Below are 17,241 nucleotides of genomic sequence, written 5' to 3'. Positions count from 1 at the left end.
CGCGAGCTAGTGAGAGAGCGAGCGAGTGAGAGAGCGGATGAGTCAACGAGCGAGCGAGTGAGAGAGCGAGCGAGAGAGCGATAGAGCGAGCGAGTGAGAGAGCGAGCGAGTGAGAGAGCGAGCGAATGAGAGAGCGAATGAGTCAACGAGCGAGCGAGTGAGAGAGCGAGCGAGAGAGCGATAGAACGAGCGAGTGAGAGAGCGAGCGAGTGAGAGAGCGAGCGAGTGAGAGAGCGAATGAGTCAACGAGCGAGCGAGTGAGAGAGCGAGCGAGAGAGCGATAGAGCGAGCGAGTGAGAGAGCGAGCGAGTGAGAGAGCGAGCGAATGAGAGAGCGAATAAGTCAACGAGCGAGCGATTGAGAAGGCGATCTAGTAAAAGAGCGAGCGAGGGAGTAAACAAGCTCGCTCGCTAGTGAGATAGATAGATCGTTTATTGTCATTGTCACCAGTACAACGAAATTTAAAATGCTCACCAGTCAGGGCCTCATTCATAAATTTAAATTAAATAAAACAAGAAAATAAAAATAAAATTAAATGAAAGATAATCAATTTATACTATACATAAAAACAGCCCAAGTATACCCACATACCCACATAAGGTTACATTTTGTCATTGCACATCTCTATTTCACAGTCAATTGTAAACGCTATTACTTAATAATTAATTAGCATTATTGAGTGTGGTGATCGCTGTAGGATAAAAGCTCTGTTTGAATCTGTTTGTCCTTGTTTTGACTGATCTGAATCGTCTGCCTGATGGCAACAGCTCAAACAGTGAGTGTCCAGGGTGAGAAGAGTCCTTTATAATGTTCTGTGCTTTTTTGATGCAACGTGAACTGTGTAGTTCTTCCAGTGTGGGGAGATGGCAGCCGGCGATCTTTTGGGCTGTGTTGAGCGAGCGATCCAACGAGTAAGCGAGTGACTGAGCGAGTGACTGTGCGTGCTCGCTCACTCACCGCGAGACTGTAGTTTCGCCCGCCCTTGAGGCCGAACACCTCCGCCTGCAGCCGGTCGCTCTGCGCCAGCGTCGTCACGTTCTGCACCACGGCGGCGGACGACGACGACGATGAGGAGGAGCCCCCCCCCGCCGACTCCACCGCCGCGGGGCCCCCCACCTCCCGCACCGACACCTGGTACGCCAGCGCCGTGCCGTTGGGCCGCGCCGGCGCCGAGAACGCCAGCCGCAGGCGCGTCACCGAGTCGGCCAGCAGCTCGGGCGCCAGCAGCGTGGGGGCATCCACGGGGGCTGCCGGGAGAGGGGGGGGGGGTGGCAGGGGTCGGAGGTTAAGGGCTTGACTCCTACACACGAGGGTCACCGCCTTTCGTCCACTGCGGTTTGAATAAGAAGCAACTGAATTTCGATTTAAAGCTTTCGTGACTGCAGGGATTCATCTTCTTGGTTCTTTCGGTAAAGTCATCACGTAGAAGGGAAATGATGAAATAATAAAAATAAAACAATAAAATCATTTCGATTTACAGCTTTCGTGACTGCAGGGATTCATATTTTTGGTTCTTTCGGTAAAGTCACGTAGAAGAGAAATAATAAAATAATAAATGTCTTTTCTGCACTATGCGTTACATATCTGCATTTCCCATAAATATGCTAAATTCCTCTTGATATGCAAATTCTTTTGTCAAGGCGCTCTTCCCCCTCCAACCCAGCAGCTTAAATATACGCTGCCAAGCCTGGTGGTGTTTCATTCAGACGCTGTCTTTCCAACAGACCTGTTCTTGACCTGAGGACGGATACTTGCGTTGTGGCCGAAACGTAGTGTATAGTAGTGTAGTGTATAGTAGTGTAGTGTATAGTGGTGTCGTGTATAGTGTAGTGTATAGTAGTGTAGTGTATAGTAGTGTATTGTATAGTAGTGTAGTGTATAGTAGTGTAGTGTATAGTAGTGTAGTGTATAGTAGTGCCGTGTTTAGTGTAGTGTATAGTAGTGTAGTGTATAGTAGTGTATTGTATAGTGGTGTCGTGTATAGTGTAGTGTATAGTAGTGTAGTGTATAGTAGTGTAGTGTATAGTAGTGTAGTGTATAGTGGTGTCGTGTATAGTGTAGTGTATAGTAGTGTAGTGTATAGTAGTGTATTGTATAGTAGTGTAGTGTATAGTAGTGTAGTGTATAGTAGTGCCGTGTTTAGTGTAGTGTATAGTAGTGTAGTGTATAGTAGTGTATTGTATAGTAGTGTATAGTGGTGTAGTGTATAGTGTAGTGTATAGTAGTGTAGTGTATAATGTAGTGTATAATGTAGTTCAGTGTTTCTTAACTTTGCTCCCCATTGGTTCTCAATCGTAAACAAAAACAATGTTCGATGTTAATAACCACATCGGGGGTTTGATGAAACGAAGTGAGTTGCCTACATAAGTTGCCGTGGCCTCATTTGTTTCGATGAATTCTCTCGTGAAAAAAAATCTGACCACGTCTCGTACCCCCAGACAGGGCATCTCACACCCTCCAGGGAGATGCACCCCAGCCTAAGAACCTTCAAGGCATTGAACACCAGTAAGAGAATCTTAAAATCAATAAGCCCTGCCCCCCTGCCCCCCACCAGGATCTCTGACACCCCATGAGAGTGGTGAAGACGCAGAGATGCAATGGGAGGCGATGTTGCCGCTCTCCGCACCGCGGTCGAGTTACCGAGTGTCGCCTTCGACGACGCACCAGGGATATTGGCGGCTCGGTGCGTGTGCGCGTGTGAACGTGTGTGTGTGCTTGTGAACGTGTGCGTGTGAACGTGTGTGTGTGTGTGCATGTGTGAACGTGTGAACGTGTGTGTGTGCGTGTGTGAACGTGTGCGTGTGAACGTGTGTGTGTGTGCGTGTGAACGTGTGTGTGTGTGTGAACGTGTGTGTGTGTGTGCACGTGTGTGTGTGCGTGTGAACGTGTGTGTGTGCTTGTGAACGTGTGCGTGTGAACGTGTGTGTGTGCGTGTGTGTGTGTGAACGTGTGTGTGTGAACGTGTGCGCGTGTGAACGTGTGTGTGTGAACGTGTGTGTGCGAACGTGTGTGTGTGCGTGTGTGTGTGCGTGTGTGAACGTGTGTGTGTGCGTGTGTGAACGTGTGTGTGTGAACGTGTGTGTGTGAACGTTTGTGTGTGCGCACGTGTGAACGTGTGTATTAACGTGTGTGTGCACATGTGTGTGTGCGCACGTGTGTGTGTGTAAGTGTGTGTGTGTAGGTACGCGTGTGTGTGTGTAGGTACGCGTTTGTGTGTGTGTGTGTAGGTACGCGCGTGTGTGCGTGCGTGTGTGAACGTGTGTGTGTGCGTGTGAACGTGTGTGTGCACATGTGTGTGTGTAAGTGTGTGTGTGTAAATGTGTGTGTGTAAGTGTGTGTGTGTGTAGGTAAGCATGTGTGTGTAGGTAGGCATGAGTGTAGGTACGCGCGTGTGTGTGCATGCGTAGGTACATGCGAGTGTGTGTACGTAAGTGCGTGTGTGTGTAGGTAAGTGTGTGTGTAGGTAAGTGTGTGTAGGTAAGTGTGTGTGTAGGTAAGTGTGTGTAGGTAAGTGTGTGTGTAGGTAAGTGTGTGTGTAGGTAAGTGTGTGTAGGTAAGTGTGTGTAGGTAGGTAAGTGTGTGTGTAGGTAAGTGTGTGTGTAGGTAAGTGTGTGTGTAGGTAAGTGTGTGTGTAGGTAAGTGTGTGTAGGTAAGTGTGTGTGTAGGTAAGTGTGTGTGTAGGTAAGTGTGTGTAGGTAAGTGTGTGTGTAGGTAAGTGTGTGTGTAGGTAAGTGTGTGTGTAGGTAAGTGTGTGTGTAGGTAAGTGTGTGTAGGTAAGTGTGTGTGTAGGTAAGTGTGTGTAGGTAAGTGTGTGTGTAGGTAAGTGTGTGTGTAGGTAAGTGTGTGTAGGTAAGTGTGTGTGTAGGTAAGTGTGTGTGTGTAGGTAAGTGTGTGTAGGTAAGTGTGTGTGTAGGTAAGTGTGTGTGTAGGTAAGTGTGTGTGTGTAGGTAAGTGTGTGTGTGTAGGTCAGTGTGTGTGTGTAGGTAAGTGCGTGCGTGTAGGTAAGTGCAAGTGAGTGTAGGTAAGTGTGTGTGTGTAGGTAAGTGTGTGTAGGTAAGTGCGTGTGTGTGTAGGTAAGTGTGTGCGTGTAGGTAAGTGTGTGTGTGTGTAGGTAAGTGTGTGTGTGTAGGTAAGTGTGTGTGTGTGTAGGTTAGTGTGTGTGTGTAGGTAAGTGTGTGTAGGTAAGTGTGTGTGTGTAGGTAAGTGTGTGTGTGTAGGTAAGTGTGTGTGTGTGTGTAGGTAAGTGTGTGTAGGTAAGTGTGTGTGTGTAGGTAAGTGTGTGTGTAGGTAAGTGCGAGTGAGTGTAGGTAAGTGTGTGTGTGTAGGTAAGTGTGTGCGTGTAGGTAAGTGTGTGTGTGTAGGTAAGTGTGTGTGTGTAGGTAAGTGCGAGTGAGTGTAGGTAAGTGTGTGTAGGTAAGTGTGTGCGTGTAGGTAAGTGTGTGTGTGTAGGTAAGTGTGTGTAGGTAAGTGTGTGCATGTAGGTAAGTGTGTGTGTGTAGGTAAGTGTGTGTAGGTAAGTGTGTGCGTGTAGGTAAGTGTGTGTGTAGGTAACTGTGTGTGTGTAGGTAAGTGTGTGTAGGTCACGTAGGTAAAAAATGAAATTAAAATAAAATAAAAAAATTCACGACGTTTCGGAGGCAACACAACTACAGGTGGCACTCGGTGGCGTGGGCCGGCTGGGCGCGGGGTGGACGACGACCACCTTTCGCCGTCGCGTGCACAGCGGCGGCACCCACCTGCCTGCGGCGTGAGCACGGAGACGGGAGGCCCGGCGAGGCCCGCGGCCGGCGTGTCGGTGTAGGCCGCGACCCACACGGCGTAGCGCGTGGCCGGCTCCAGGCCGTCGACGCGAGCCCAGCGGCGCGTCTCGTTCCGCACGTCCACCGAGCGGTTGCGCTCGCCGCCCGACACCTGGCGGCGGACGTGAAGACGCGCGGGACGTGAGGACGCGCGGATGGACGCGCAGACACACCGACACATGCACGCACACACACACGCACGCACACACACGGACACAACGGACACGTGGACACACACGGACACGGGCAAACACGAGCACGAAGATACGCAATGACATGGATGCGCGGACACGCAGACACACGCACACGGACGCACGCACACACACGGACGGCCGCGCACAGACACACGGACACGCGGATACAACAGACACACACGGGCAAACACGAGCACGGAGACACGCATGGACATGGATGCGCGGACACGTGGACACACGCGCGGACACACGCACGGGAGCATGGAAACACGGGACGGGCACACGCGGATGAGGGAACACACGCGCGGACAGACAGACGGACGGACGGGCAAGTGTGCGGGCGACACAAACACGGGGGACATTCAAACCCCAGCGATTGATCGAGCGAGCGAGCCGACCGATCAAGCCGAGCGAGCGAGCGAGTGATCCCCTGGCGCGTTGACACCGGTGACCAATCGTCAGGGCGGCGCGCGGCGAGAGTGTTGGGCGCGGCGCCGTAACGCGACGCTCGACACCACGGGCGGTGAGACGGGCGGTGAGACGGAGGGATGGATCTGGCGCCGTCACTCTGACGGGCGCGGCCGTGATGGATGCGCGGAGGTGAAGAAGCAGAGGGTGGTGGAGCGGGGGGGGGGGGCTCTCGTTGAGGTGAAGAAGCCGGCGGTCAATCGGTGCGTCGCTTCTCCCGTGGGGCCCCGGGTCGATGGCCCGTCGAGGCATCGAGTGGCGAGGGACGCCGCCGATGGCGACGCCCGCCACCTCGAGACGGCGCGTCGCGGCTCTCAGGGCGTGACGCGGAACGACGGGCAAACGTCTCCCCGACACCGGATGGTGGTGGGTGATGATGGTGATGGTGGTGGTGGTGATGGTGGTGATGATGGTGGTGATGATGATGGTGATGGCGGTGCCGTGACCCACCTGCACGAAGTAGAAGGTGGTGGTGGGTGATGATGATGGTGATGACGGTGGTGATGATGAAGATGATGGTGATGGTGGTGATGATGGTGATGATGATGATGGTGGTGATGATGATGATGGTGATGATGATGGTGGTGATAGTGGTGATGGTGGTGATGATGATGGTGGTGATGATGATGGTGGTAGTAATGATGGTGGTGATGGTGGTGCCGTGACCCACTTGCACAAAGTAGGTGGTAGTGATGGTGGTGATGATGGTGGTGATGATGGTGGTTATGATGGTGGTGATGATGGTGGTGATGATGGTGATGGTGGTGATGGTGATGATGATGATGATGGTGGTGATGATGATGATGGTGGTGATGGTGATGATGGTGGTGCCGTGACCCACTTGCACAAAGTAGGTGGTGGTGATGATGGTGATGGTGGTGGTCATGATGGTGGTGGTGATGATGGTGATGATGATGATGGTGGTGATGGTGGTGAAGATGATGGTGGTGATGGTGATGGTGGTGAAGATGATGGTGGTGATGGTGATGATGATGGTGATGATGATCGTGGTGGTGATGATGATGGTGATGATGGTGGTCATGATGGTGGTGGTGATGATGGTGATGATGATGATGGTGGTGATGGTGGTGATGGTGGTGAAGATGATGGTGGTGATGGTGATGGTGATGATGATCGTGGTGGTGGTGATGATGATGGTGATGATGAAGATGATGGTGATGATGGTGGTGATGATGGTGATGATGATGATGGTTGTGGTGGTGATGATGGTGATGACAGTGGTGATGGTGGTGATGATGATGGTGATGGTGGTCATGATGGTGGTGATGATGGTGGTAGTGGTGATGATGATGGTGATGACAGTGGTGATGGTGGTGATGATGATGGTGATGGTGGTGATGATGATGATGGTGGTGATGATGATGATGATGGTGGTGGTGATAATGGTGATGATGATGGTGATGATGGTAGCGATTATGATGATGGTGATGGTGGTGATGATGATGGTGGTGATGATGATGATGGTGGTCATGATGGTGGTGATGATGATGATGACGGTGGTGATGATGATGATGGTGATGATGACGATGATGGTGATGGTGATGACGGTGGTGATGATGATGACGGTGATGGTGATGATGACGATGATGGTGATGATGATGATGGTGATGATGGTGATGATGGTGATGATGACGGTGATGATGGTGGTGATGATGATGGTGGTGATGGTGGTGATGATAGTGATGGTGATGATGATGACGGTGGTGATGATGATGATGATGGTGATGATGATGATGGTGATGATGATGATGATACTGATGATGATGGCGTTGATGGTGATGATGGTGGTGATGTTGGTGATGGTGGTGATGATGATGATGATGGTGGTGATGGTGATGATGATGATGGTGATGATGATGATGTTGGTGATGATGATGGTGATGATGATGATGTTGGTGATGATGATGATGATGGTGATGTTGATGATGGCGTTGATGGTGATGATGGTGATGATGGTGGTGATGTTGGTGATGGTGGTGATGATGATGATGATGATAATGATGATGATGGCGTTGATGGTGATGATGGTGATGATGGTGGTGATGTTGGTGATGGTGGTGATGATGATGATGATGGTGATGATGATGATGTTGGTGATGATGATGGTGATGGTGATGATGATGATAATGATGATGATGGCGATGATGGTGATGATGGTGGTGGTGCTGATGATGATGATGGTGCTGATGATGATGATGGTGGCACCGTGACCCACCTGCACCAAGTAGTAGGTTGGCCCCGCCAGCGTGGGGGGCTCCCCCCAGGACACGACGATGGTGTCGGCGGCCACGGCCACCGCCGTCACGTTCACGGGCGCCGTGCCGGGAGCTGCCGGGGTCACAGACGAGAGCCGGGTCGGTCACGCGGAGCCCGAGGCCAGCGCCCACGACGGACGGTACGACCCGAACCCTGACCCTGACCCGAACCATGACCCTGACCCGAACCCTGACCCCGACCCGAACCATGACCTTGACCGGGGTCACAGACGAGAGCCGCGTCGGTCACGCGGAGCCTGAGGCCAGCACCCACGACAGCCGGTACGACCCGAACCCTGACCCTGACTATAACCCTGACTATAACCCTGACGCTGATCTTAACACTGGCCATGAACCTAACCATGACCCTGACCTGAACTCTGACCCTGACCCGAACCATGACCCTGACCGGGGTCACAGACGAGAGCCGCGTCGGTCACACGGAGCCCAGCGCCCACGACGACCGGTACGACCCGAACCCTGACCCTGACTATAACCCTGACGCTGATCTTAACACTGGCCATGAACCTAACCATGACCCTGACCTGAACTCTGACCCTGACCCGAACCATGACCGTGACCAGGGTCACAGACCAGAGCCGGGTCAGTCATGCGGAGCCCGAGGCCAGCGCCCACGACGGACGGTACGACCCGAACCCTGACCCTGACCCGAACCATGACCCTGACCTGAACCCTGACCCCGACCCGAACCATGAACCTGACCGGGGTCACAGACGAGAGCCGGGACGGTCACGCGGAGCCCGAGGCCAGCGCCCACGACGGACGGTATGACCCGAACCCTGACCCTGACTATAACCCTGACGCTGATCTTAACACTGGCCATGAACCTAACCATGACCCTGACCTGAACTCTGACCCTGACCCGAACCATGACCCTGACCGGGGTCACAGACGAGAGCCGCGTCGGTCACACGGAGCCCAGCGCCCACGACGACCGGTACGACCCGAACCCTGACCCTGACTATAACCCTGACGCTGATCTTAACACTGGCTCGGAACCTAACCATGACCCTGACCTGAACCCTGGCCCCGACCCTAACCATTACCCTGACCCTAACCCTGACCTAAACCCTGACCCTGACCCGAACCATGACCCTGACCCAATCACACACGATGGTGCAACCGGCTCGACCCACAAGCCTGACACCGACCCCGACCCTAACCATGACCCTGACCCTAACCCTAACCATGACCCTGACCCTAACCATGACCCTGACCCTAACCATGACCCGGAACATGAACCTTATCCTAACCCCAAACATGACCCTAACACCGACGCTAACCCTAACCTTGACCCTAGCACTGACCCTGGTTACGCTTCTACGCCTAGGCCACGGCATCACGGTGGTGGTTTGGCCAGGCAGGTGCCATGTGGTTACAGCGCCGTTACTTGCGACACGTTCACGGTGTCGCAGCGCGGCAAGCCCGGCGTGCCCCGGTTAGGTCACGGTGCTGCGACGTGCTTCAAGCCTGGCGCGGAACGCGGTCACCCAACCCACGGCGCTCTCACCTCCCACGGCCGTGCGCGCCGCGCTCCACTCGGACGCCGGGCCCAGGCCGGCGCCGGTGGCGGCCGCCACTCGGAAGCGGTACCAGCGGTACGGGCGCAGGCCGTCCATGCGCAGCTCCGTGCGGTCGGCCGGCGCGTCGTCGGCGCCGGCCGCCTCGGCGCAAGCCGCCGCGGGCTCCCAGCCGGCGCAAGCCGCCAGGCGCAGCTCCCACGACACGGAGTAGCGCGTCAGCCGGCCCGGCAGCAGGGCCGGGGCGCGCCAGCTCAGCGCCGCCCACGTGGCGCCCAGCGCCAGCAGCTGCGGGGGCAAGGGGGCGCCGGGGACTAAAACAGGGGTGGGGGGGCAGGGGGGTTCACAATCAACACATTGGTCACGACAGAGCAGAGGTCGCAAACGGGTTTTGATTCCTTACCCGTACCCGTACCCCGCTGCACCAGGGTCGCAAACGGCTACCCGTACCTGGCCGGGTACGGGTAGCCGGGTATCGGGTAGGGTACGGGTATCGGGTAGGGTGCGGGTATCGGGTACCCGATACTCATACAGAGTCCATTGCCCAGTCATCTGATCACCTGGTTCATTGCCCAGTTGCCTGATTAGCCAGATGCCCTAGTTGACTGGTTGCCCAGTTGCCCGGCTGCTCAGTTGCCTGCTTGCTCAGTTGCCCAGTTGCCCAGTTTCCCGGTTGCCCAATTGTATGGTTGCTCGGTTGCCCAATTGCCCAGTTGCCCGGTTGGCCGATTGCCCAGTTGCCTAGTTGCCTGGTTGCCAGGTTGACAGGTTGACAGGTTACCAGGTTGCCAGGTTGCCTGGTTGCCAGGTTGCCAGGTTGCCGGTTGCCAGGTTGCCAGGTTGCCCGGTTTCCTGGTTACCAGGTTGCCAGGTTGCCAGGTTACCAGGTTGCCAGGTTGCCTGGTTGCCAGGTTGCCAGGTTGCCTGCTTGCCAGGTTGCCTGGTTGCCAGGTTGCCTGGTTGCCAGGTTGCCAGGTTGCCTGGTTGCCAGGTTGCCAGGTTGCCTGGTTGCCAGGTTGCCTGGTTGCCAGGTTGCCTGGTTGCCAGGTTGCCAGGTTGCCTGGTTGCCAGGTTGCCAGGTTACCAGGTTGCCAGGTTGCCAGGTTGCCTGGTTACCAGGCTGCCAGGTTTCCTGGTTACCAGGTTACCAGGTTGCCAGGTTGCCCGTTTGCTCAATTGCCCAGTTGCCAGGTGGCCCGTTCGCCCACCTCGCTCGGCCGCCGTGCGCGCCACGCAGCTGCGGTTGCTCCCCAGGCCGGCGGGGTTGTCGGCTGCGACGGTGACGCGGACCTCCGTGTCCGCAGGGAGCCGGTCCCACAGCGCCGAGAGCCCCGCCGGCGGCACCAGCCGCTCCACCGACGCCGCCGCCGCCACCAGCGAGAGGCGGTAGCCGGAGAGAGGCCCGTTGGTCTCGGCCGGCGCCGACCACGACGCGGACACCTCGTGCCAGCTCGACGCGGCGCAGCTCAGGTTGAGCACGGGGCCGGGGGCTACGTGGAGACCCATGGGGGGGGAAGGGGAGGGAGTGACGCACGGGGTGATGCGCATGGGGGTGACGCGGCGAGACGTTGGGGAGACATGGGGGGGGGGTGACACGGCGGGAAGACACAGCGGGGAGACACGACAGGGAGACACGTGGGAGAGACACGTGGGAGAGACACGTGGGAGACACAGCAGAGAGACACGGCGGGGAGAGACACGTGGAGAGACACGTGGGAGACACAGCAGAGAGACACGGCAGGGAGACACGGCAGGGAGACACGGCAGGGAGACATGGCAGGGAGACACGTGGGAGAGACACGTGGGAGAGACACGTGGGAGAGACACGTGGGAGAGACACGTGGGAGAGACACGTGGGAGACACGTGGGAGACACGTGGGAGACACATGGGAGAGACACAGCAGGGTGACACGTGGGAGACACGTGGGAGACACAGCGGGACACAGCGGGAGACACACAGCAGGGAGACATGGCGGGGAGACACGTGGGAGACACAGCGGGGAGACACAGCGGGGAGACACGAGGGAGACACGAGGGAGACACTTGCGAGAGACACGTGGGAGACACAGCGGGGAGACACGTGGGAGACACGTGGGAGACACGTGGGAGACACAGTGTGGAGACACGTGGGAGACACGTGGGAGACACGTGGGAGACACAGTGTGGAGACACAGTGGGAGACACGTGGGAGACACGTGGGAGACACAGTGGGAGACACGTGGGAGACACAGTGTGGAGACACAGTGTGGAGACACAGTGGGAGACACAGCGGGGAGACACGTGGGAGACACAGCGGGGAGACACGGCAGGGAGAGACACGTGGGAAACACAGCGGGGAGACACGAGGGAGACACGGCAGGGAGACACTTGCGAGAGACATGTGGGAGACACAGCGTGGAGACACACGTGGGAGAGACACGAGGGAGACACGTGGGAGAGACACGTGAGAGAGACAGCAGGGAGACACGCGGGAGAGACACGTGGGATAGACACGGCGGTAAGACACAGCGGGGAGACACAGCGGGGAGACACGTGGGAGACACGTGGGAGAGACGAGGGAGAGACACGTGGGAGACACAGCGGGGAGACACAGCAGGGAGACACAGCAGGGAGACACGTGGGAGAGACACGTGGGAGAGACACGTTGGAGAGACAGCAGGGAGAGACACGTGGGAGACACAGCAGGCGACTCACCGGCCATGGCGGTGGTGAAGGCAAGGGGGGTGCTGCTCTGCCCTCCGTTGCCCGCGGCCGTGAAGGCCGCCACGCTCACCGTGTGGTTGGTGAACGGCCGGAGGCCCACGAGCTCCACCCAGGGGTCAGCTCCCGTCGTGTTCTACACAGCGGCATCATCATCATCAGCATCATCATCATCAGCAGCAGCATCATCAGCAGCATCATCATCAGAGCAGCATCATCAGCAGCAGCAGCAGCAGCAGCATCATCAGCATCAGTGGCAGCAGCATCATCATCAGAGCAGCAGCAGCATCATCATCAGAGCAGCATCAGCATCATCATCAGCAGCAGCATCAGCAGCATCAGCAGCATCATCAGCAGCATCATCATCAGCAGCATCATCATCAGCAGCATCATCATCATCAGCAGCATCATCATCAGCAGCAGCATCAGCATCAAAGCAGCATCATCATCAGCAGCATCATCATCAGAGCAGCATCATCAGCAGCAGCATCATCACCAGCAGCAGCATCATCATCAGAGCAGCATCATCATCAGCAGCAGCATCAGCGGCAGCAGCATCATCAGCAGCAGCATCATCAGCAGCAGCATCATCATCATCTGCAGCAGCAGCATCAGCATCATCATCAGCAGCAGCAGCAAAAGCATAATCATCAGCAGCAGCAGCAGCAACAGCATCATCAGCATCATCATCAGCATCATCATCATCAACAGCAGCAGCATCATCATCATCAGTTCCATTGGTTCGTTATTCATTCGTCATAGTCACGTCGTCACAGCCACGTCGTCATAGCCACGTCGTCATATTCACGTCGTCGTAGTCACGTCGTCATAGCCACGTCATCACAGCCACGTCGTCATAGTCACGTCGTCACAGCCACGTCGTCATAGCCACGTCATCACAGCCACGTCGTCATAGTCACGTCGTCACAGCCACGTCGTCATAGCCACGTCGTCATAGTCACGGCGTGTCCGGGATGCACGGCGCGGCCATCGCAATGAACCGTCCCCCACCACCGGGGATTTCCGCCATGGACCGTTCCCCCCTGCGAGCCCCGGGGCCTGGCGCTGTGCGGCGCTCACCAGGACGCGGCTCTGCCGGGCGGCGCCGGTGTCCTCGGTGACGGTGACGCCGTAGAGCAGCACCGCGCCGTTGGGCGCCGGCGAGGGGGCCCAGCGTAGCCAGGCTGACGTCGAGGAGACGTTCCAGAGCGCCAGCGAGTGTGGGGGCAGAGTTAGCGCTAGCGGAGGGGGGAGGGGGGGAGAGGCACTACCGTCGTTACTACCGTCGCGACCGCCGTCACCGCCGCTGCAACCAGCGTCACCACAACCAATGCCAACACAACCAACACAACCACCGCCACCACAACCACCATCATTACCACTGCCACCACAACCACAACCACCGTCGCCACAACCACCGTCACAACAACCACCGTCACAACAACCACCGTCATCACCACTACCACCGTCACCACAACCACCACCAACACAACCACCGCCACCACAACCACCGCCAACACAACCACCGCCACCATAACCACTGGCAACACAACCACCATCATTACCGCCACCACAACCACCGCCACCACAACCACCGTCATCAACACTACCACCAACACAACCACCGTCACTACCGCCACAACCATCATCACCACAACCACCGCCACCACAAACACCGCCACCACAACCACTGCCAACACAACCACCATCATTACCACAACCACTGCCAACACAACCACCATCATTACCACCACCACCACAACCACCGTCATCAACACTACCACCAACACAACCACCGTCACTACCGCCACAACCATCATCACCACAACCACCGCCACCACAAACACCGCCACCACAACCACTGCCAACACAACCACCATCATTACCACAACCACTGCCAACACAACCACCATCATTACCACCACCACAACCACCGTCATCACCACTACCACCGCCACCACAACCACTGCAAATACAACCACCGCCAACACAACCACCGTCATTACCGCCGCAACCACCGTCAAGGCCGCGGCAACCACCATCACCGTCGCCACAATCACCGTCACCACCACAACCACCGTCACAACAACCACCGTCACCACCACTACCAACGCCACCACAACCACCGCCAACACAACCACCATCACCACCACAACCACCATCACCACCACAACCATAGTCACCACAACTAACGTCACCACAACCACCGTCACCACAACCACCATCACCACAACCACCATAATCATCAAAAACAAAGATCCCCCGTGTAGCCTTAACAGACTGTAGAGGCAAGTGCTGTTAGCGAGCAGCACCTATGAAGGCCGGCACGGCACACGAGGGGGTGGGTGACCAACACCACGCCCGGCCGCCTTTGTCTCCCTAGCGGCGATGTTTACACACCGCACCAGGTACTCATTTGAGGCTGAATCGACCTAGCGAAGGCCCATGACTGGTTGTCTGTGAGTGGGAATCGAACCCGGGTCGCCGGGTTCATAGTGCAGCATGCTCACCGCGGCACCACCACTCCCCACATAGACTCACACAGAGACCCATAGACTTACATAATAGAGACCCAAAGACTCACGTAGAGACCCATAGACTTGCAAAGACCCATATATTCACAAAGAAGCCCATAGACTCACACAGGGACCCATACACTCGCATAGACAACCATAGAATGTCATAGACACAACAGAAACACTCGGTTCGTTCCTCTACACTACTCTGAGTGTGTGTGTGTGAGCGTGTGAGTGTGTGAATGAGTGTGTGTAAGTGAGTGAGTGAGTGCGCGAGTGTGACAGGGATGTCCTCTTGCTCCCACATGTTCTTACATCGGAGGAATTTCCATCTGGTACAGATACAATGGGAGGCTGATCGATGCCCAGGTGCGGCCAAGGGATGGCTCCCGATTGCTCAACCATGTTATGTATGCCGATGATCTGGTAATTGCTGCTCACTCTAAGGTGGAGTTAGAGGCGCTGCTGCTGAACCTGGAGCTTGCCACTAAGAGGTGGGGCCTTACCATCAGTCCCACCAAAACTAAACACCTGCCTGGGTATTTTGTACCATCGGACACTCCACCCCCACAACTCCCAATTGGTGATGGGGCAGTTATGGAGAGAGTGGAGAGTGTCCCATACCTGGGCAGTGTGCTCATGACCGGCTCCAGTTTAACAGCAGAGGTCTCACTCCGAATCAGTCGAGCGGCATTATCTTTTCATCGGTTGCGTAATGCTGTGCGGAAGCTACCTGGTCTGCCGCTCCACACGAAGCTTCGGGTCTTCTCGGCCACAGTTATTCCCTCCCTTCTCTACGCTTGCGAAACGTGGACCCCCCTAATGGAACATCTTTGCCGGTTAGAAACATTTAGACTGGCCTGCCTACGATCAATCCTGGGTTTAACCAGGCTGGATTGTGTGAGGAGCTCACAAATCCTTGAAATATCTGGCCAAAGTCCCGTCGGTGAGCTCCTCCGGCAGGCAAGGCTGCGTTGGCTGGGTCATGTAGCCCGCATGCCCAGCTACCGCATGCCTAAACAGCTTTTGTTAGGCCGGATCGAGGGGGCTAAACGGTCACGGCACAGGCTGGAGAAGGGATGGAGTGATGTGGTACAGGAGGACGTGGAGCTGAGTGGACTTGCCGATGACTGGTACCAGCGGTGTCAAGATCGCCCTCTGTGGAGGAGGCTCGTGAAGGACGCTACTGGGCAGTTGGAGGCAGTTGCCCTCCAACCACCGCCACTTAGCGGCGAATGGTTGTTGTTGTTGTTGTGTGTGTGTGTGTGAATGAGTGTGTGTGTGTGAGTGAGTGTGTGCGAGTGTGTGAATGAGTGTGTGAGTGAGTGTGTGAGTGAGTGTGTGAGTGAGTGAGTGTGTGAATTAGTGTGTGAGTAAGTGCGCGAGTGTGTGCGTTAGTGAGTGAGTGAGTGTGTGAATGAGCGAGTGTGTGAGTTACTGAGTGTGTGAGTGAATGAGTGAGTGCGCGAGCGAGCGAGCGACGCTCCAGCGCGCACCTCCCTCTTGCGTGACAGCGCCGAACACCACGGCGGGCCCCGCGCCCCGGCTGGTGCGTGCCGCCAGCGACACGTTGTACGCGGTGGAGGGCGCCAGGCCGGACACGGTGGCGCCGAAGGCGTCGCCGGCCACGGTGAGGTTGCGCCGCGCGCCCGTCGCCAGCGCGGCGGCGGCGTCGGCGGCCACGACCTCGATCTCGTAGGCGACCACGACTCCGTTGGGCAGCGCCGGCGGAGCCCACGACAGCGCCAGCGAGCCGGGGCCGGCGCTCCGTGCCGACGGGGACGCCGGCGGGGAGTCCGGCGCTGCGGAACCCACGGACAATTTGTCGTCACGGCACGCAGGGCCGAGCCGGTGAAGACCCTGGATCCAATTTGGATCGAGCCAAAAGACGTCCTCCCCCCCTCCCCCTATTCCCCCCTCACCGGATATTGCCCTCACCCCTTTCCCGCCACCCCACCCCCTCCTTCTACTCCCCCTCCTCCCCACCTCCCCCCTCCCCTTCCCATCCCTCCCTCCCCCCTTCCTCCCCCCTCCTCCTCCCCCCTCCTCCTCCGTCCCCTCACTCCCCTCCCTCCCCTCCCCCCCTCATCCTCTCCCCCCCTCCTCCTCCTCCCCCCGCACCTCCACCTCCCCCCCCCCTCCTCTACCCCTTCCCCCTCCTCCCCCCCCTCCTCACCGTCCTCGTCAGTGATGATGTCGATCCGCGCCACGCCGCTGCCGTTGGCGGCGTAGCCCTGCCCGGTGCCGACGTGTACCTCCAGCGCGTAGCGCGAGTACTTGCGGAGGCCCGTCAGCAGCAGCCCGCCGGCGGCGTCGCCGGCGCCCACCGACAGCGCCGCGGCGGCGCCGGTGCCGTCGGTGCCGTCGGTGCCGTCGGTGCCGTTGCCGCCGCCGCCGCCGACGAAGGGGCCCAGCAGGGCCACCCGGTAGTGCGGGCGCCCGTTGGGCCGCAGCGGCGGCGACCACGTGACGTTGACCGAGCGCGCGGTGACGTTGGCGTAGCGCAGGTCCCGGACGGCGCCCTCGGGCACTGCCGGTGCGGAGAGAGGGAGGGAGGGACACCACAAACACCGCCGCACACCCTGTCAAATCATATTAGGGGGGGTCCTGGGGGGGGTCCTGGGGGGGGTCCTGGGGGGGGTCCTGGGGGGAGTCCTGGGGGGGTCCCGTATCCCCCGGAATGCCGCTACCCACCCCACCCCACTATCCCCCACCCCACCCCACCACCCCCCGCGACCCACCACCCC

At 57.2% G+C, this 17,241-nt stretch overlaps 1 protein-coding gene across 1 annotated transcript in view; it reads right to left on the bottom strand.

Annotated features, from left to right (window-relative positions):
- Positions 1-17,241, bottom strand: part of LOC133360318 (phosphatidylinositol phosphatase PTPRQ-like) — a 64,947-nt gene that overhangs the window by 13,185 nt on the left and 34,521 nt on the right. The window contains exons 12-20 of the mRNA XM_061578965.1: positions 16,671-17,076; positions 15,991-16,296; positions 13,059-13,216; positions 11,973-12,114; positions 10,487-10,768; positions 9,269-9,592; positions 7,698-7,810; positions 4,737-4,911; positions 958-1,247 (exon numbers count right to left, since the gene is read on the bottom strand). Of these exons, the coding sequence (XP_061434949.1) occupies positions 958-1,247; positions 4,737-4,911; positions 7,698-7,810; positions 9,269-9,592; positions 10,487-10,768; positions 11,973-12,114; positions 13,059-13,216; positions 15,991-16,296; positions 16,671-17,076 (2,196 nt within the window). The remainder of the gene's footprint in view (positions 1-957; positions 1,248-4,736; positions 4,912-7,697; positions 7,811-9,268; positions 9,593-10,486; positions 10,769-11,972; positions 12,115-13,058; positions 13,217-15,990; positions 16,297-16,670; positions 17,077-17,241) is intronic.

The sequence above is a fragment of the Lethenteron reissneri genome, chromosome 68, assembly GCF_015708825.2.
Source record: "Lethenteron reissneri isolate LAM-NWPU_2019-01 chromosome 68, ASM1570882v1, whole genome shotgun sequence".
NCBI lineage: Eukaryota > Metazoa > Chordata > Hyperoartia > Petromyzontiformes > Petromyzontidae > Lethenteron > Lethenteron reissneri.
This window is presented reverse-complemented; position numbering and strand designations above follow the sequence as displayed.